Raw genomic sequence first — 16,754 nt, forward strand, 5'->3', positions numbered from 1 at the left:
CCACCAAATTGAAGGGAGTAGTACGATAATTTTCCTGCCTCTGATGGAGTTACCCACTTTCTGAATGCTATCAAATCCTCCCTTCTGGAGATGACTTATCCCTAAAGCTCCTAAAAATTCTTGTGAAGAGCATTTTCCCCCTTTCCCATAAACCAGATTTCATCAAGTGTCCAGGATTTTCCAAAATTGTTCTCAGGATACTTCTGAATCCACTTACTAGATTTTCACAGCAGCAGATCTGAGCAGCAAGGAAGGAAATGTTCTGCTTTGTATAAGAGTAATAAACAGATAACTGCTGAATTATAGAAGGAAAGATCCAATGTATTGTTTTGCGGTTGCCAGTCAATTAAGTAACTACAAAAATCTTCTTTCATAAATCACCTGTAAAAAAAAAAGGCAGCCATCTTAATCCTGCTTTAAGTATCTTCTCAAAACATGAAGCCCCCTATCTTTGTAGATTTGCTTATTATTTGCCAAAGTGTAACCCAGGGTTGGGCAAATTACGGCCTGTGGGCTGCATCCGGCCTGCGAGCCGTTTTAAGCTGGCCTGTGAGCTCCTGCTGGGGAGCTGGGTCTGGGGCTTGCCCCGCTCCAGCCGGGGCGCTGGTTTGGGGCCACACCACGCGGCTCGGCCCTGCTCTCGCTGCTACGTGCTCCAATGGCCCCCTCTGGCACTCCAATGGGAGCTGTAGGGGCGGTGCCTGCGGATGGGGCAGCATGCAGAGCTGCCTGGCCACACCTCTGCATAGGAGCCGGAAAAGGGACATGCCAATGCTTCCGGGAGCCGCTTGAGCTAAGCACCGCTCAGAGCCTGCACGCCTGAGCCTCTCCCATGCCCCAACCACCTGCCCCAGCCCTGATCTCCCTCCCGCTCTCCAAACCCCTCGATCCCAGGCCAGAGCACCTCCTGTACCTCAAACTTCTCATCCCTAGCCCCACCCCAAAGCCCGCACGCCCAACCAGAGCCCTCTCCCCATCCCGCACCCAACTTCAATTTTGTGAGCATTCCTGGTCCGTCATACAATTTCTATTCCCAGATTTGGCCCTCAGGCCAAAAAGTTTGCCCAGCCCTGGTGTAACCTGTCTTTATTAAATACTGCTGGTAAATGTTCTTATCCAGTTTGTCTCAGTGTAGAAACAGAATTAGGGCCAGAACCTCGGGTCCAGTGAAGCTGTGTTCAGCACAGAAACCAAGCCAAGGAGCAAAGTGACTTTAAGCCACCTTTGCATCTCCCAAAACCTGATGGCAACTGTGGGCTTGTTCATGCATAAGTCTAAGGAGTCTTAGGACTGTTTAAACTTATGTTGCCATTGCAATAATACTTCTTAGTGGCCATTCTGTTCAAGATCGTCAGAAAACAAGGTGCTCCAGCCACACTCTTCCTGCCCCTTACATTACCATGGCACTACACCAGCCAGAGATTCCTTCATGCAAGAGGAGTTTCCAGCTCCTGTTTTAGTGCAGCTCTATGTCCACTTTGACTGAGGATCTGACACTTTGAATTTAAAAGAATGTGTGTAAAGATTTGTAAAACTAATTAATCATGAATGTCAGTATTTTCATTTCTAAGAACAAGGAGTGAGTGTGGAGTGAAGAAAGACAAAGCGACTTGGTACAAATCCAGCCTCAAATCCTATTTGTTGTTACCAAATCCTCCTGCTCAGTATGATGCCACATTTAATTGCAATAGAAAACTGGTTCCATGCAAAAGATCTGCAAAACAGGCTCAGACAGCACAAATGGGGATGTGGCCTGTGGAAACATAGCATGAAAATGCGATGCCTACATAGACAAGGTTTAGAGGTGGAATAATCATATTCAACTACAGTAGGTTCACTCTTGCTGGACCAGTGGTATGTTCATATAACACATAGAGATAGTAATGAAAGAAAAACAGATCATTCAAGATGATTAAAGAAACTTGACAAAGGCTTGTATTCACAGACCACCATCCTGTTCCAGAAATCTGTACATACTAATATAAATGGTCTAAAGGATTGAGGACAGAACTGGGAATCAAAAGATCCATCTTTATTACTTAATCAAAAGGAATTGCTGGGTGCTCAGCACTTTTGAAAATGAGGTAACTTATTTAGCCACCTAAATATGGATTTAGGAGCTCAACTTCAGACATTCAGTTTTACATGGGGTTGCAATGCCACCCAAATTAGGCCTGGTCACCCCTCCATCCAGGTGGAGGGAAAGCTCAGGCAAATGGTGTTGTGACCTAGCTCATGAGGAGACTGTTCCAGTATGGCAGAGCACAGGGGAGTCTGCTGATCAACTCCTGGCAGCACCGGCTCATGCACTGTGAGATGGGTCATGGGAGACTCCCCAGCCAAGGGAGAGCTGGATTTCCAGCAGGAGAAAGGGGTGGGAGATGAGTGAGGACCTGAATAGGGTCCCTGAAGGGAGGGCAGCAGAGACCAGAATTCCCTCCCTTCCCCCAAGAAATATCTGAATTGGCCTCAATTATAAAAAGAAGACTAAGGGTATGTCTACACCAGAAACACGACAACAGCGCAACTGAAGTGCTGCAGTTGCACCACTGTAGCGTAGACACTACAGAGATGGAAGGAGTTCTTCAGTCATTTTAGTAAATCCACCTCTCCAAGAGGTGGTAGCTAGGTCAATAGAAGAATTTTTCCATTGACCTTGCGGTGTCTACACCATGACTCAGGTCAGCTTAATTACATTGCACAGGGCGTGCAATTTTTCAGAGCCCTGAGCGATGTAGTTAAGCCGACCTAACTTTGTAGTATAGACCAGGCCTAAGTTTAGTGATTTGCAAATATGTTTTTAAAATTCAAATATGCTCACGACTCAGGCATTTTTGTAGTCATTTCTATTCCAACTGAAATCAATGTTTCTGAAAGCTCGTCAAATTGACAATCCTGGAAAATGAAGCCCTTTAACCACAGAACAGGTACAGAATGACAATGAAAATTTCCACAACTCTTTTCCAAAAAACATATTAGTATGATTCCTTCCCTGTGCTCATTCAACCCTGTGGCCATCTTTGATGAGATTACCAACACCTTTCTTCTAGGATGTGGTCTGGAACTACCAACTCTTTTCATTTTAGCTGCTGAACAGATATTTGATGGTAATAACTTTTGTTCACAATCAGCTAGATGGGACTGATAACTAGAGGCAAAGTCTCTACGTCTCATTAGCAATTTCTTGAGCTATTGAGTCTTCCAAAAGTAGTAATTTGGAAAGGCCTTATTTTGACATCTAAAGCAAAAAATTCCAGAATATTTTATTTGAACTTCTTGCTTGACAGTGTAAATATTGTAATGAACTGGCTATCTTATGAGTGTGTATTAGTGTGTGCCACTGCCCTCTACTAGATGGTATCTGAACTACTCATCCTTGTGTCATAGGTCCTCTCATGTTTTTAGCTTACAGAGATTTTCTTTTAGTTTATGTGGTAGAGGCCTGCGTTATTGGACCAGTAGGTTTTTAGTTCTGTTCCTCTTGTCATTGGGAAGTTCCGGCGGACTATGTTGTACAACCATGACAACTCAGAAATCTACATAGCCATATATTTGTTACAATACACACATTTTAATTCTTCAATACTGAAAAATTCTTGGACATAATGGCTGAGCCATCTTCTTTTCTCTCTATTCCCCTTGCTTACATCTCCTAATTTTCCAGAATAATTCCCCTTTCTTCTATAGGGTGGTTAATGTTATATTACAGCCTAAAACATGAGCATTTGCTAAACAGCTAAAATAATGGCGGTCTACCACTCAGTATCTGTCCTTTATTTCTGATTTATTAGCAAGTATATAATCCTTAATGTGAAAGGGTATCTCTTTCACAATAGTCAAACTATATAGGCAGAACAGACAGCTGAGTAGTGCAGCAAAATATTTAGGGAGTGTTGATTGTCTAATACATACATTATCCACTTTGTCTAGGGAGCAAATACCTGGGGACCTGGTAAAGCCACATAAAGGTTGTTTTAAATAGCTTTGCATGTAAAATATAGTAGAAATCCTACTAAAGCTAACTGTATATCTAATAAGATTTTTATACTAAATACATGACTGATTCTAACATATTTGCTGAGGATTTATTATGAAAGACATGTATTTATAATAGAATGTCTACAATATGTCCATCTAGCAATGTTCTTAGAGGGTTAACATTTAAAAACAATAAATATATCTTACAAATATAGCAAACTCTTAACTCACCTGTCAGGAGGTGAGTCAGGAACTCACGCCCTTCTCAAAAGCCTGGGGAAACAGATAGGTATTGCAGTACCCTACGCCCAGAGACCAAAGGGGTGGGGAAAATTAAAGGGTGAGAGCTGGACCAAAAGGAGACTGCTATAATTAATAGACACTGGGGGACAAGAGACCTCATCTCAATTAACAGGGAGCTGGGGATCAACGAGGGGTTCAGATCATCAAGGTTATAGACTATTAGATTCAGTGGATATTAATCCTTGGCATGCCCATCCCTGCAACGAGAAGAGCGAGTGTTGCTGTCCGAGCCTGTCTTCAAACTGCCCAAAGGGGAGCGATTACGTGCAGCTCGCAAGGTTTATGAGCCAGGTGGCAGATCAAAGCAAGTAACCACTAGGACTTGCTCTCCGCCACATCCTGTTCTCCACATCACTGAGTCATCGCTAGCGAGCGGCTCACCTCCCCGGCAGCCGCTGGAGCTCAGATTAGCAGCCTGCAGGCTTTGAGCGGCAGCGGCAGCCCGCCCAGCGGCAGCGTCAGGCCCTCTCGCCCCGCTCCCGCCCGCGGGCTGTGTAGGCAGGCTCTCATCGCAGAGAGGCGGCGCTGGGGGAGAGAGTGACAGGCGCAGTCCGTCCCCTGTGCACCGGGGAGAGGAGGAAGGGGGAAGAGAGGAGGGAGGAGGAGAGAAACAGGAAAGGCGGGGGTAAGAGGGTGGAGGAGAGCGGGGGAAGGCGGCAGCAGCACGACAGACACCCGGCCGCTGGAAGCAGCAGCCTGCGGCCGCTGGAACCTGCCCGCTCGCCTCCCCCCAGCTACAGCAGCCCGGGGCAGAAGCCGGAGAAGTTTCCGAGCAAATCTGATTGGTTCGGGGGGAGCTGGAGCGCGGCCCCCACCCTCCCACTTGTGCTCCTCGGCAGTGAGAGTGACAGGGAGCCCCGGGAGCTGCCTGCCGCGTGGGGTGCGCAGGCGAAGAGGCGGCGGGAGGAGCTGCGATGAAGCCCTGCGAAGAGGAGGGGCTGGGGGCTGCGGCCGGAGGGGACCCCTGGCAGGAGTGTATGGAGGTGGCGGTGCAGCTGGCGCGCCGGGCTGGGCAGGTTAGCAGCAGCAAGAGCCTACACTGGTACCTTTGTACTTGCCTCGGTCCTCTCCCTTTCGCCGGTCACAGCTTGGGGATAGCCTGTGTAGGGGCAAGCTAGAGCCATTCCTTTCCTCTCCCTCCGGCTGGCCCCTGCCTCAGAAGGGTCAGTCACTTCCTCCTCCCGGGGAATGGAGGGTCCGCGCTTGCGAGGTCATCTGCTGAGTGTATCGCTCGCGACTTGTGCTGCAGTCCGAAGAGAGTTTTCAGCGGCTCCCTCCTTACTACGGTCCCCCAAATCAATGCCCCTTCCCGGGGCGGGGGTTAATAATGCTGCTGGAGTGGTAGGGACAGTCCCCTGCTGTGTGCTGCGGGCTACACTCCTGTGCGCTCAGCACTCTAACCTGTTGGTGCCTGCGATGTTAATGAGGGCGGGCGAAGGCACAGGCCGGGGGAAAGAGTTTCAGGAAATATCTCCGAAGGGGAGGGGATTAGTGTCAGAGTGGGTAAGGGAGCCAACTGGGTCAGGTCAAATGCAGTGGCAAAGCTGCCTTACTTTTATCCAGATCACAGAAAGGTCCCTTCTTCCCCGAATGATCAATGACATACATTTTAAACACCTACAGGAACGTTTTAAACATTTACACTAGGCATCTGTAAAAGCTTTTTGGAAAGCATATTGGCTATAGATGTTTTTGTTGAGGTAGAGACCTGCCATTGCATGCTGCACATAGGCTGTTTTCAGCATCGTGTTGAATATCAATGAGGGATTTTGCTTTCATATAAACTGAGCATAGGTGATATTTTTAGCAAACATGTAGCAATGCGGCCTTTAGTCTATCCTTTTGTTTTGTTTTTGAAGGCTTTAGCAGCCTGAACTGCAAATATTCAAGCCACCAGTCATGATCTTTTAGATGAATGGTATCATCATAGAGTCTTCTTGAGGAAAAATGAGAATGGCAGTAACGATATACTGTCTTAGTAGGGTATTTAAGGGAAATTCCACCATGAGAGTGTTTGTTTTTTTCACATTTCAAAATAATTTCAGAATGTATCTAAAACAATGGTCTATGCTTAAGAGGTGGTTTGGGGTGTTTTGTTTTATTTTAATTCTCCAGTTAGCAGTATGAAGGAAAAGGCTCCAAACACCCTCCAGAAGCAGACATATTTTGTGACTGGGAGCATTTTTTATATTTAAAAATAAGATTAGAATGATTTGTCAAAGCAAACATGTTTTAATGTATTTTCTTTCTTAGTAAGAAAAAAGAATCTTCACATGTATTACTGGAATATTATTAGTGTAGACAGTGATAACAATGTTAGATTATGGGGAATTGAGGATACTTCATATCATGATGCATATATCCAAAATATGTTATATTTCCATTTTATAACAGGTAGGGTTTCTCCCTGAGAAAGTGAGTGTGTCAAAGATATTAGCTGCATGATTGATTTCTTGCCTGCTATTCTTGCTTTGCCAGTCTTCTCACAATGGGGCAGATAATGATCTCACACTGGTGTAAATCTGGAGTAACTCCACTTCAACAAAAGTCACTGCAGATTTACAGTGGTGTAAATAAATAATGGTCAACATTTAAAAGTTTTGTCAGCATGGCTATGCCGGTTAGAAGTGTTAAAAAAATCACACCCCTAAGCAAAACAGCTATGCCAGAAAAAGCTATAATATAAATGTAATTATACGGGACAAAAAGTCCTTTTGCTCTTATAACTCACTCTGCACAGGAAAGTGATTTAGGATATCATAACAAAAGAACTCTTTTGCCATATCACCATCTCCATGGGGCAGAGGGGGGAGAACAACAAATCCCATTCAGAGTGGTAGCCGTGTTAGTCTGTATCAGCAAAAAAACGAGGAGTATTTGTGGCACATTAGAGACTAACACATTTATTTGGGCATAAGATTTTGTGGGCTAAAACCCACTTCATCGGATGCATGCAGTGGAAGATACAGTAGGAAGATATATATACACAGAGAACATGAAAAAATGGGTGTTGCCATACCAACTGTAATGAGACCAATCAATTAAGGTGGGCTATTATCAGCAGGAGAAAAAAAAATTTTGTTGTGATAATCAGGATGGCCCATTTCAAACAATTGACAAGAAGGTATGAGTAACAGCAGGGGAAAAATTAGCATAGGGAAATAGTTTTTACTTTGTGTAATGAACCATGCACTCCAAATCTTTATTCAAGCCTAATTTAATGGTGTCCAGTTTGCACATTAATTCCAATTCTGCAGTTTCTCGTTGGAGTCTGTTTTTGAAGGTTTTTGTTGGAGAATTGCGAATTTTAGGTCTGTAATTGAGTGACCAGGGAGGTTGAAGTGTTCTCCGGCTGGTTTTTGAATGTTATAATTCTTGACATCTGATTTGTGTCCATTTATTTTTTTGCATAGAGATTGTCCAGTTTGGCCAATGTACATGGCAGAGGGGCATTTCTGGCACATGATGGCATATATCACATTGGTAGATGTGCAGGTGAACGAGCCTCTGATGGTGTGGCTGATGTGATTAGGTCCTATGATGGTGTCCCTTGAATAGATATGTGGACAGAGTTGCCAAATTCTTTTTAGTGGCCTTAGGTCAATATCTGCCTCAACCTGAGGGTTAGGGTATCTCTACACTGGATAGTAAACCCAGATCTGTTGCAGACCTGTTCTTTCTAAGCTCATGCTTGAGCATCCACACTTCATTGCTGTTCAACTCTCATATGCATGCCAGCAGGTACACTCTACACTATGAAGACCCAAGTCAGACCTTGCTGTTTCTTGGGCATAACTCAGGGTTCTTAGCACCTTTGGTAGCCATGGCTGCTTTAGGGCTTGATTCATTGTGTATTGTGAGAGAACATGTCTGTTCATCCTTTGGGACTTGACCAGAAGTGGTTTGACCCCACCAATGCATCCAGCAGAACCATTTGGGTGTGCATGCTCCTAGCAGCCAGAGTTGTCAACGTAGATCACCACCCAGTGGAAGAACTTCTCCAGGTCATGCTTTCACTCCTATTTCGGGCGTCAGCCAAAGCAACTGTGAGAAGCTGGTGGACATTTTGGCAATGATATTTGTCCTACCAAAGGCATCTATCTCTTGGAGGGGAGTACTGAAATCCAGATTATGGATTTCTGGTAGAGGTTAATCAGAACTACATCTTCCGGGGCTTCCTTTTTGATTTTTTGTTTGTTTGTTTGTTTTGGGTTTGTTTGGGTTTTTTTGTTCGTTTTGGTAAAAAAAACCTTAAGAATGAGAATTGGAAGAGGAAATTCATCAGTCTCCATGGAATTATTTTTTAAAAGGACATGGTATTCTTCTTCTCAAAGATGTTCATCCATGTTTAGTAGAGGAGCCCACAAACATATCCACCAATGGGAATTTTTTAATATACTTTTGGAATAGTGTCTCCAAAAGTCAGAAGGCTGATAAAGAAATAGTTAGATGAATATGTGTGTCATTGTGATGCTGTCTCATCTGGGAATGTACCTGCTCCAAGTCGTGGATCTCATGCCTGAACCCATTGCTTAGCTCTGTTTACGTATATTACATATGTGGATCTGTGCCATGCAGTTTGGATCCAGTTACTTTGGAGGGGCATGGGAGCATGGATTAGGTATTTTTAGTTTGGGCCACTTGCTGTGCATAACTGGCCTGTATTGAAATCCCTCCCCATCCACTATACCTGTAACCATGGACTTTCTCACATCTTTTTTCTATTGAGTATTCTTTTACCAAATCTTGCATACTTTATTCATGTAAGTAAACCTATTAATTTAGGGATGACTTTTTGCATAAGTTAAGTAAGTGGAATTAGGACCTGTTGTGGGTTGTGGCTGCTCTATAGTATTCCCTGCTGGCCAAGCATGGCAGGGCAGGAAGTCCCTGCCTCAGTTTCCCTCCCGAGGGTGGATTTTCTTGGCTTGCCAGACCCCGGTTTGTTCTGGAGAGGTGGCTTAACCCTCCAACCAAATAACAAAACAAAACTTATCCCCTTCCAGAGTAGGGAAAGTCCAACTGAAAAAGTCCCAACAAACAAAAATGTTCTTCTGCCCTTGAGGGGCTTCTTTTTAGTTCACTCTCTGGGCCCTGTTCCCAGCCCTTTTGTGGGTTAGCTGGGCGAGTCTTTCTGGCTCTGGGATCAAGCATTCAGACCCCAGTCTGATTCCCCTGGAGTACTATTCTCAGCCTCTCCTGGGCTCTGTTCCTTGTGTCCTTCCCTGCTTTGGTATAGAGCAGTGGGACCCCTAGAGTATTTGGCCTCCTGCAGACTAGGGTTCAGGGCCTTCCACAGGAAGTTTCCTACTCATAGTGGCTCCAACTCCCAGATGGATCTCTCTGAGTCCTTTCATAAGGCCCAGATGTCCATTAAGCTGTCACATGGGGATGGCCCTCCTTAGTGCCACCCCCACAGGCTCGGAAGCAGCTAATTAATAATGACACTGATGTGGCTGGCTTCATCTCCTCATATGTTTGATATGACAACAGTACTGGACAATATGGGTCTGATCTACTCTCATTTATGCTGTGTAAGTTGGGAGACACTTCAGTGAAGTCAATGGAGTTACACCAGTGTAAAACCAGGGGTATGTTGACACTAGAAACGCCACAGTGGCACAGCTGCATCGCTGCAGCTGCGACACAGTAGTGTGGACACTTACTATAGCAGTGGAGGGGTTCTTCCCTTGCTGTAGATAATCTGCCTCTCCAAGAGGTAGCTAGCTTGACCTAGCAGTGTCTACACCAGGGCTTAGGTTGGCTTAATTACATTGCACAGGATGTGAAAGTTTTCACAACCCTGAGCAATGTAGTTAAGATGACCTAACTTTGTAGTGTAGACCAGCCCCTGACATGAGGTCCTGAGAGAAAAATTAGGCAGTGTATATGTCTAGCATGTTAATGTTTCCATGTTTTTAAACTGGAAAAGGAGAAAGCTGCCAGTCAGAGAATTAGGTGTGAAATCCTGGCCCTAGTGAAGTCAGTGGCAAAACTCCCATTGACTTCAGCAAGGCCAGGATTTCACCTTACGTGTTTTGTCTTTCTGTGGCATTTTTAGGGTATCTTGTAGTGAAACATAGGCAGGTTGATTTTAAAGAATAATTTTATTTTGGGGAATTACACTTTTCCAAATGTAATTTAGGGTTTGATTGTGCCGTTAAGGCACAGCCCACTTTGGGGGGCATTGCAGAGCCATGCAGCCGGGAGGCACAATCCCTCCTGAAACTCGGGTGTGCCAGGCAAGTGCATACCATGCACCATCTCTTAGGAGGTTATAGCATGATCCCCCCTCCAGCCAGGCTGTTCTATTGTCTGGTATGGAGGGAGATGGAGCCATGGCCCTGCCTGCTCTCCATTCCCTTTAGGATGGCTTGAACCCCCAAAGATGCTAGGAGGAAACAGTCTGTCGGTCCCCTACACTGACACCATGATTATGTCAGACTCTTAAGCATGCGCTCCTTGCATCTTCACTTCTCTCTGCCCTTTGTGCAATCACACAAGGGCCAGGCTCAGTCTACCTCTTAGTTGTGCAATGAAGTGTTGATATAACTTGTCTAAATTACTGGGCTGTTAGATCAGCAACTAGGTATTATCTGTCCTTTCATATAAAAATAAACAGTTAAAATATGGACAAACTGTAATCTAATGAGGATGATTAGTGTAATACTTGTATAGCCAATATATAATTGCTCAGCTTGGTTGCTAGTTTCATTATACCATACTGAGGGAGGGGGAGATAAGCTATTTTTATTTCATTGACACTTTTTGTGGTCGCTGAATAGATTTCACTTAATCTGTCATAGCTCTTGTCATCTTGAAGGACTCTTATGTAACTCCACACCTAATTTGGAAGACTAGGTGATTATATTTGTCCATTTAAAATGTGTTTATATCAAGTGTTCTGTAAAGAGTCAAACCTAATGGGATTCTGTTGTACATACTCTGTATTTTTTTCACCATTTGGCCTGATTCTAATACTTTTACCCAGGTTTGAAGCACTTTACTCCACAAGTAGTCCCACTGACTTCAGTGGACTGGTGGAAGGTACTATTCAGCATAAAGAATCTGGCCCAATATGAGATACTTGATCAACTTAATTTTATGAAGAACAAATGCTGTTCTGTTTATAATGCAAAAAATGTAATCATGGTGAGCGAGGTTATGTCTACACTACACTTACAGTGCATTGAGGTGGTGATCGATCCACCAGGGGTCGTTTTAGGGGGTCTAGTGAAGACCCACTAAATTGACCGCAGATCGCTCTCTCGTTCACTCCGGTACTCCACTGGAACAAGAAGCATAAGGTAAGATGAGGGGAGAGTTTCTCCCATTGACCCAGCATGGTGTAGACACCGTAATAAATCAACTTAAGCTACGTTGACTCCAGCTATGTTATTCACGTAGCTGGAGTTGCAGAACTTAGGTCGACTTAAACCCATAGTGTAGACCAGCCCCTAGTTTCTGACTTGGATTTCAGGTGCAAGTGAGTGAGATGGAGTAAGAAACCCTCTCCTTAGCAATTTATGCAGCCTTGGATCTGTTGTCCATATAAGAGGAACAGTGGGGATAGGCAGAAAACTGGCGGAATATAGGCCACACCCCCATACACACACCCAACCCCTAACCAGAGTCATTTGAGCCCATACAGATGGGGTAGTAATTTGCTGTTGGCACATCCCAGGAGCAAGGAGAAATCAGGAAAGGAACTGAGACTCAGAGGTGTGTCTCTAAGTCAGAATGCCTGTTGGGGCAGACCAGTTTATGTATTTACTACTCCTTGCTCAGTCTACCCTGTGTTAAGAAAAAATAAAAAAAGTTTAATAACATCATACAAATGATGTTAATTCACATTAATTAATTATTAATTAATTCTTAATTCACTTGACTGCCTTATGACTTTTTGGGGACACCATGTGAGTGGTAATTTAGGCCCTAATCCTGCAAATACTTACCCATAATGGTAACTTTACACATGTGAGTGAGCCCATTGAATTTGGAATCGTTCACATGTGCACAGTTACTCACGTGTAAAGTTCTTACAAAGTTGGGGCCTTGATATCATGCGCACCCAAGGCACTAAGTTAGCTAAAGAGGTTCAATATCACCAGGAAAACAGGGCAGTACGTAAGGAAATAAAGGAGTTTTCTTGAGTAAACATTTTGCCATGTAATAAATAATACAAAACCTTTTGTGTATCATCTTCAAAGGTAAAAATATTAATTAATCTTCAAACTCCTTTGTGAGCTAGGGAAGTAAGTATAACTTTAATTTTACAGCTGATGAAACTGAGACAGAGAGGTAGTGGGACTTTTGTAGGCCACACAGCAAGTCATGGTCCAGATTATGTAAGGAGGGTCACTGTAACAGCTGAGTGAGTGAAACCCTTCAAATGTAATATTTTTGCCCATGATAAACACGTGATAGAAATGTAATAGGAATTTGAAATTTCCTGGTTTCCTGTCCCATAAACAGTACTGTAGAACAAACTGCCATTTGAACATAAATGGCTTTTCTTTAGGTAGGTTTAAAAATACTTGAGTGCCGGAGTTTTGATTGAAGGATTTTAAAAAATGTATGCCACAGGAGGAGGTTGTGTTTAGAATATTAATTTGATGTTGCTTTTTATTTTGTGTAGTTATGTACAAATCCAGCAATTACATTAATTTGTCTTTGCTATCACTGACTGTTTTGATGTCCTTTCTTAGATTCTTCATAATTGTCTTTGGTTAAAAAAATAAGTTAACTGTTCCTCCAGAGAAACATTGTCATCATGCCTTGTTTCATAATGTCTTGCCTTATGAAGTAAGAAACAGAAAGAGGTGAAAGTAGGAAGAAGTTTGTCATTCATAATTTTCCCATTTGTGAATTTGCATCAAATTTACTTTAGTTTAGTATGGCTTTCAAGTTTTTTTAAAACATTACGCCAAGATTTAAAAAAAACACAGAGCCCAGTGTTAGACTCCTAAGTCCATCTTTAGGGACTTAAATAAGTGGCCAGTTTTTGAAAGGTGCTGAGCACCCAGCAACTTCCACCAATTTCACAGGTTGCTGAGCATTTTTTAAAATCAGGCCACCTATTTGGACTTAGGATGCTAACACTAGACACCCATGTTTGAAAATCTTGGCCTAAATCTGATATAAAAGGCTTCTTTTCAGAGCCGAACTAGTATGGTTTACATTTTTTGTCACTTTTTAAAATGTAAGAGGTGGGAGTTTTGTCCCTGTAGTTTTTTTTTTTTAATATTGTATTTCCGATGGAGAGGAAAGAAAACTCCTGAGCCCCAATGATCCTCCTTTTTCCCCTGTGTCTCTCCCCTAATTTTTCCAACCCTTAGTGTGCCCATCTGCTGCGATCCTTCTTACTATACTTGTGGCTGCATCTCCTTCCAGAGCTTGTCAATGACTTTCCTGAACTAGCTAGAGGGGTTGTTATGGAGAGATGCAAGGTGCTTCCTACCCTCATTGCCTCGGTAGTATTCACCACCCCTGAACAAATAGGATGGATTTTGAGTCCTAGAACTGGATCCCTTCCCTTGCATGGTAGCATACTGATGTATCAGTAGATTTCAGGGTCAGCAATGAACCTCATGTGTAATATATTTTGTTAGTGTCTAGGGAAGGAATGTTAGAAATAAATCTGATGTGTGTACTCCTCTTTCAGATTATTAGGAAAGCTCTTACAGAGGAAAAACAAGTGTCTACAAAAACATCTGCAGCTGATCTTGTGACAGAAACTGATAATTTTGTGGAAAATGTAATTATTTCTGCTCTGAAAGAGAAGTTTCCCTCCCACAGGTAAGTATCTCTAGAGAGAGAACTGCCCAGGACCCTGTCCCATGCACAGGCCATCTATGTGACCATCATTAAAAGGGAATTTATAAAATTCAGTCCCTAGATGTCAGATGAGATCTGTACAAATTAATTCACCTCCTAATAACTGAATTCAGTTTTAATACCATTTAGATATCACTTTGTTCGGTCTCCATTGTTAAGAATTAATAAATGTCTTGAATTTAAGCAGATTGGACATTTTTATAAGCTTCCTTGCTTTAAAAATTTCTGTTCCAGATTCACTTTCATGTTGAAAATTACTTTGAGAAGGTACACGGTATTTTTCATTATTGGCCACATAGTATTATTGCTCTGGATTAACTTGAGTCATCATCTGAGGTTTTGAATGTTTTGCAACCTTTTCTGATTTAATTAAATAGTAATATAACACTTTTGTCACCAGTAAGGGTCTCTAAATTAAACTATCCATAGGAAAGCTTAATTTGTTCACAACTCTGTATCTTTTTTTCTTCTGCAATATAATACTAAGAATATTTCAACAAATGGACATTTGAATCAAGCTGCATTCAGTTATCACTAAGGCTCCAGTCCTGCAAACGTTCATGTGAATAATTTTGTTTTACTCACGTGCATATATGTGTGTGCAGGATCTGGACTGAGTATAGCATTAAGTCACATTTAGCTCTTCTAGCATCTGGAGGGTTCTCAGGTGAGAAAGAGTCAAGGAGGCTTAGCTCCTTGAAGCATCAGGATCCTAGCCTATAGAAAATAAATGTTGTACAAGTTACTGCACAGGATTTAATTGTAGGTCTTAAATATGAATTCGGGTACGTGATTCCTCTTGAGCTATTAAGGGCCATCTGAGAGTAACCCCCTACAAACAGAGGCCATAAAATGATACATTTTAGCATATTCACATTGGAAATAAGCTTTATAAAACACGTCTTAAGATTGGCTTGACGCACACAATATATATATACTTTACAACTGATTTTCACATTTTACTTTAACCTATGAGGGTAAAATTCAGCCCTCTGCAGAGAGCCAATACAAGGCCTGTGTGCTACTTAAATCTACATAAACTCTCTACATCTACTTTAAGTGGGTTTTAAGTGGCACATAGTGTGACGGGATCCCCCCGGAGTGCAGCCTGGGACTGTGGGACCGCTGTGCCCCCTTAACTCTCTCCAGCCTGGGCTGTCTCTCACAGTGCCTTGCTAGTGACCAGCAGCAAGCCCCTCCAGGTGCTGTGATCACTCAGCACAACAACATGTGGAGCCCCACCACACCCAGCTATACTGCATGAATGCTCCCAGAGCCACTCATGAATCACACAGAGAAAGACACCAGTCAGATACCCCCCCAGCTCCCAGCACTGTACCTCAGGAATATACTGTCTAATTTCTTAATTGGTTCACCACTTCAACAATGGAAAGTGAACATACACCAGCCTTTGTCAAGCCTGAGCAGAGTTGCCCCCATACTTCATACCAACTCACTGGTAAAGATAAACCGTTAAAATCTATCTTTGATAGTCAATAAATTTGTTTAAGTGATATTAAGTGATAGGCAAAAAGTCAGAGTTAGTTACCAAAATAAAATAAAATATAAGCACGCAGTCTAAACTTTCAACCCTATTAGACTGGGCAATATCTCAATTAAGCAGTTTTTCTCACCCCACGGGATATTGCAGTCCTTAATATTCAGGTTTGTTCCTTAAACCTGAGCCAATCTCCTCTGTTGGAGTCTTGTCTTCTTCTCAGTGTCTTAGTTGCTTGCAGCATAAGTGGGGGCAGCAGAAAAGGCCCAGTATGTGTCCACGCTGTGTGTTTTATACCCTCACTCTATGTGCTTGGAAAACACAAGTCCAGGCGTGACTGGGGGCATTGCTGAGTCTCTCCCAGTAAGATTGAGCAATTCCCCTGGTGTGGCCTCATGCAGGTGAGTCATTGCATTGTAGCTCCCTTGCTGGACAATGGCTCTTGATGGGTTGGACGTTGGTTACTTTCCTTGCTGTTGCCTCTGGGGAGCAAATATCTTGCTGATTCCCCAACTTACAGCATGTTTTAGTGACAACCATACAATACAATTCTCATAATTTCACATGCATTAATGGTACACATATATGGATAGAGAAATGACTTTCGGCAGATCGTAACCTTTCCCCTGATGCCCTACAAGGCATGGCTTATATGTAATATCACAATTATATACAGATGAGGAATATGGGGGCATTACAGGGTGCTCCCCCAAGGCACAGAACGTCACACATCGGCCTTGCACTAGCCCTTTACATAGGGATGAATTTGTGTCCAATTCGAAAGAATTCAGCTAACATGGAACATATTTAAAAACCTGATCCCATTGGTCATGTTGGTGTAAAAGAGCGTACTTAATGCAAAAATCACTGAAAAAATTATAGTCTAAGTACGTCTTTCTAAATATCTGTTATGTGATCCAAAACTGTGGCAATACTACACAGGTTAAGTGTATAATATTTGGTTGCAGTTCTTAGGCAGCGCTGGGATTTACAAATATAGTATTTGAGTAATACTCCATCTGAAGTCCTGCTTGCTGTGCTGTTGTCTGTTCTGTAATATCTGAGTTTTCCTTAACGATCTGCCAGAGGAAGCGTAGCATACAAGGCTCATGTAACATGAGCATAAAGTGTTGGAAGC

The 16,754-nt window shown here is 43.0% G+C and overlaps 1 protein-coding gene and 1 long non-coding RNA gene across 2 annotated transcripts in view; one reads left to right on the plus strand and one right to left on the minus strand.

The window, feature by feature from the left end:
- Positions 1 to 5,689, minus strand: LOC311516210. The gene is made up of 3 exons (XR_014710363.1): positions 5,328 to 5,689; positions 4,210 to 4,839; positions 1 to 381 (listed from the first exon to the last, which is right to left on the minus strand). It is a non-coding gene; the product is annotated as an uncharacterized lncRNA (long non-coding RNA).
- Positions 4,901 to 16,754, plus strand: part of IMPA2 (inositol monophosphatase 2) — a 26,835-nt gene continuing 14,981 nt past the window's right edge. Inside the window, exons 1-2 of the mRNA XM_084620039.1 lie at positions 4,901 to 5,297; positions 13,946 to 14,079. Coding sequence (XP_084476165.1) covers positions 5,196 to 5,297; positions 13,946 to 14,079 — 236 coding nt within the window. The 5' untranslated portion in view covers positions 4,901 to 5,195. The remainder of the gene's footprint in view (positions 5,298 to 13,945; positions 14,080 to 16,754) is intronic.

Source organism: Lepidochelys olivacea, assembly GCF_965140295.1.
Source record: "Lepidochelys olivacea isolate rLepOli2 genome assembly, chromosome: 2".
In the NCBI taxonomy this organism is placed as follows: Eukaryota; Metazoa; Chordata; order Testudines; family Cheloniidae; genus Lepidochelys; species Lepidochelys olivacea.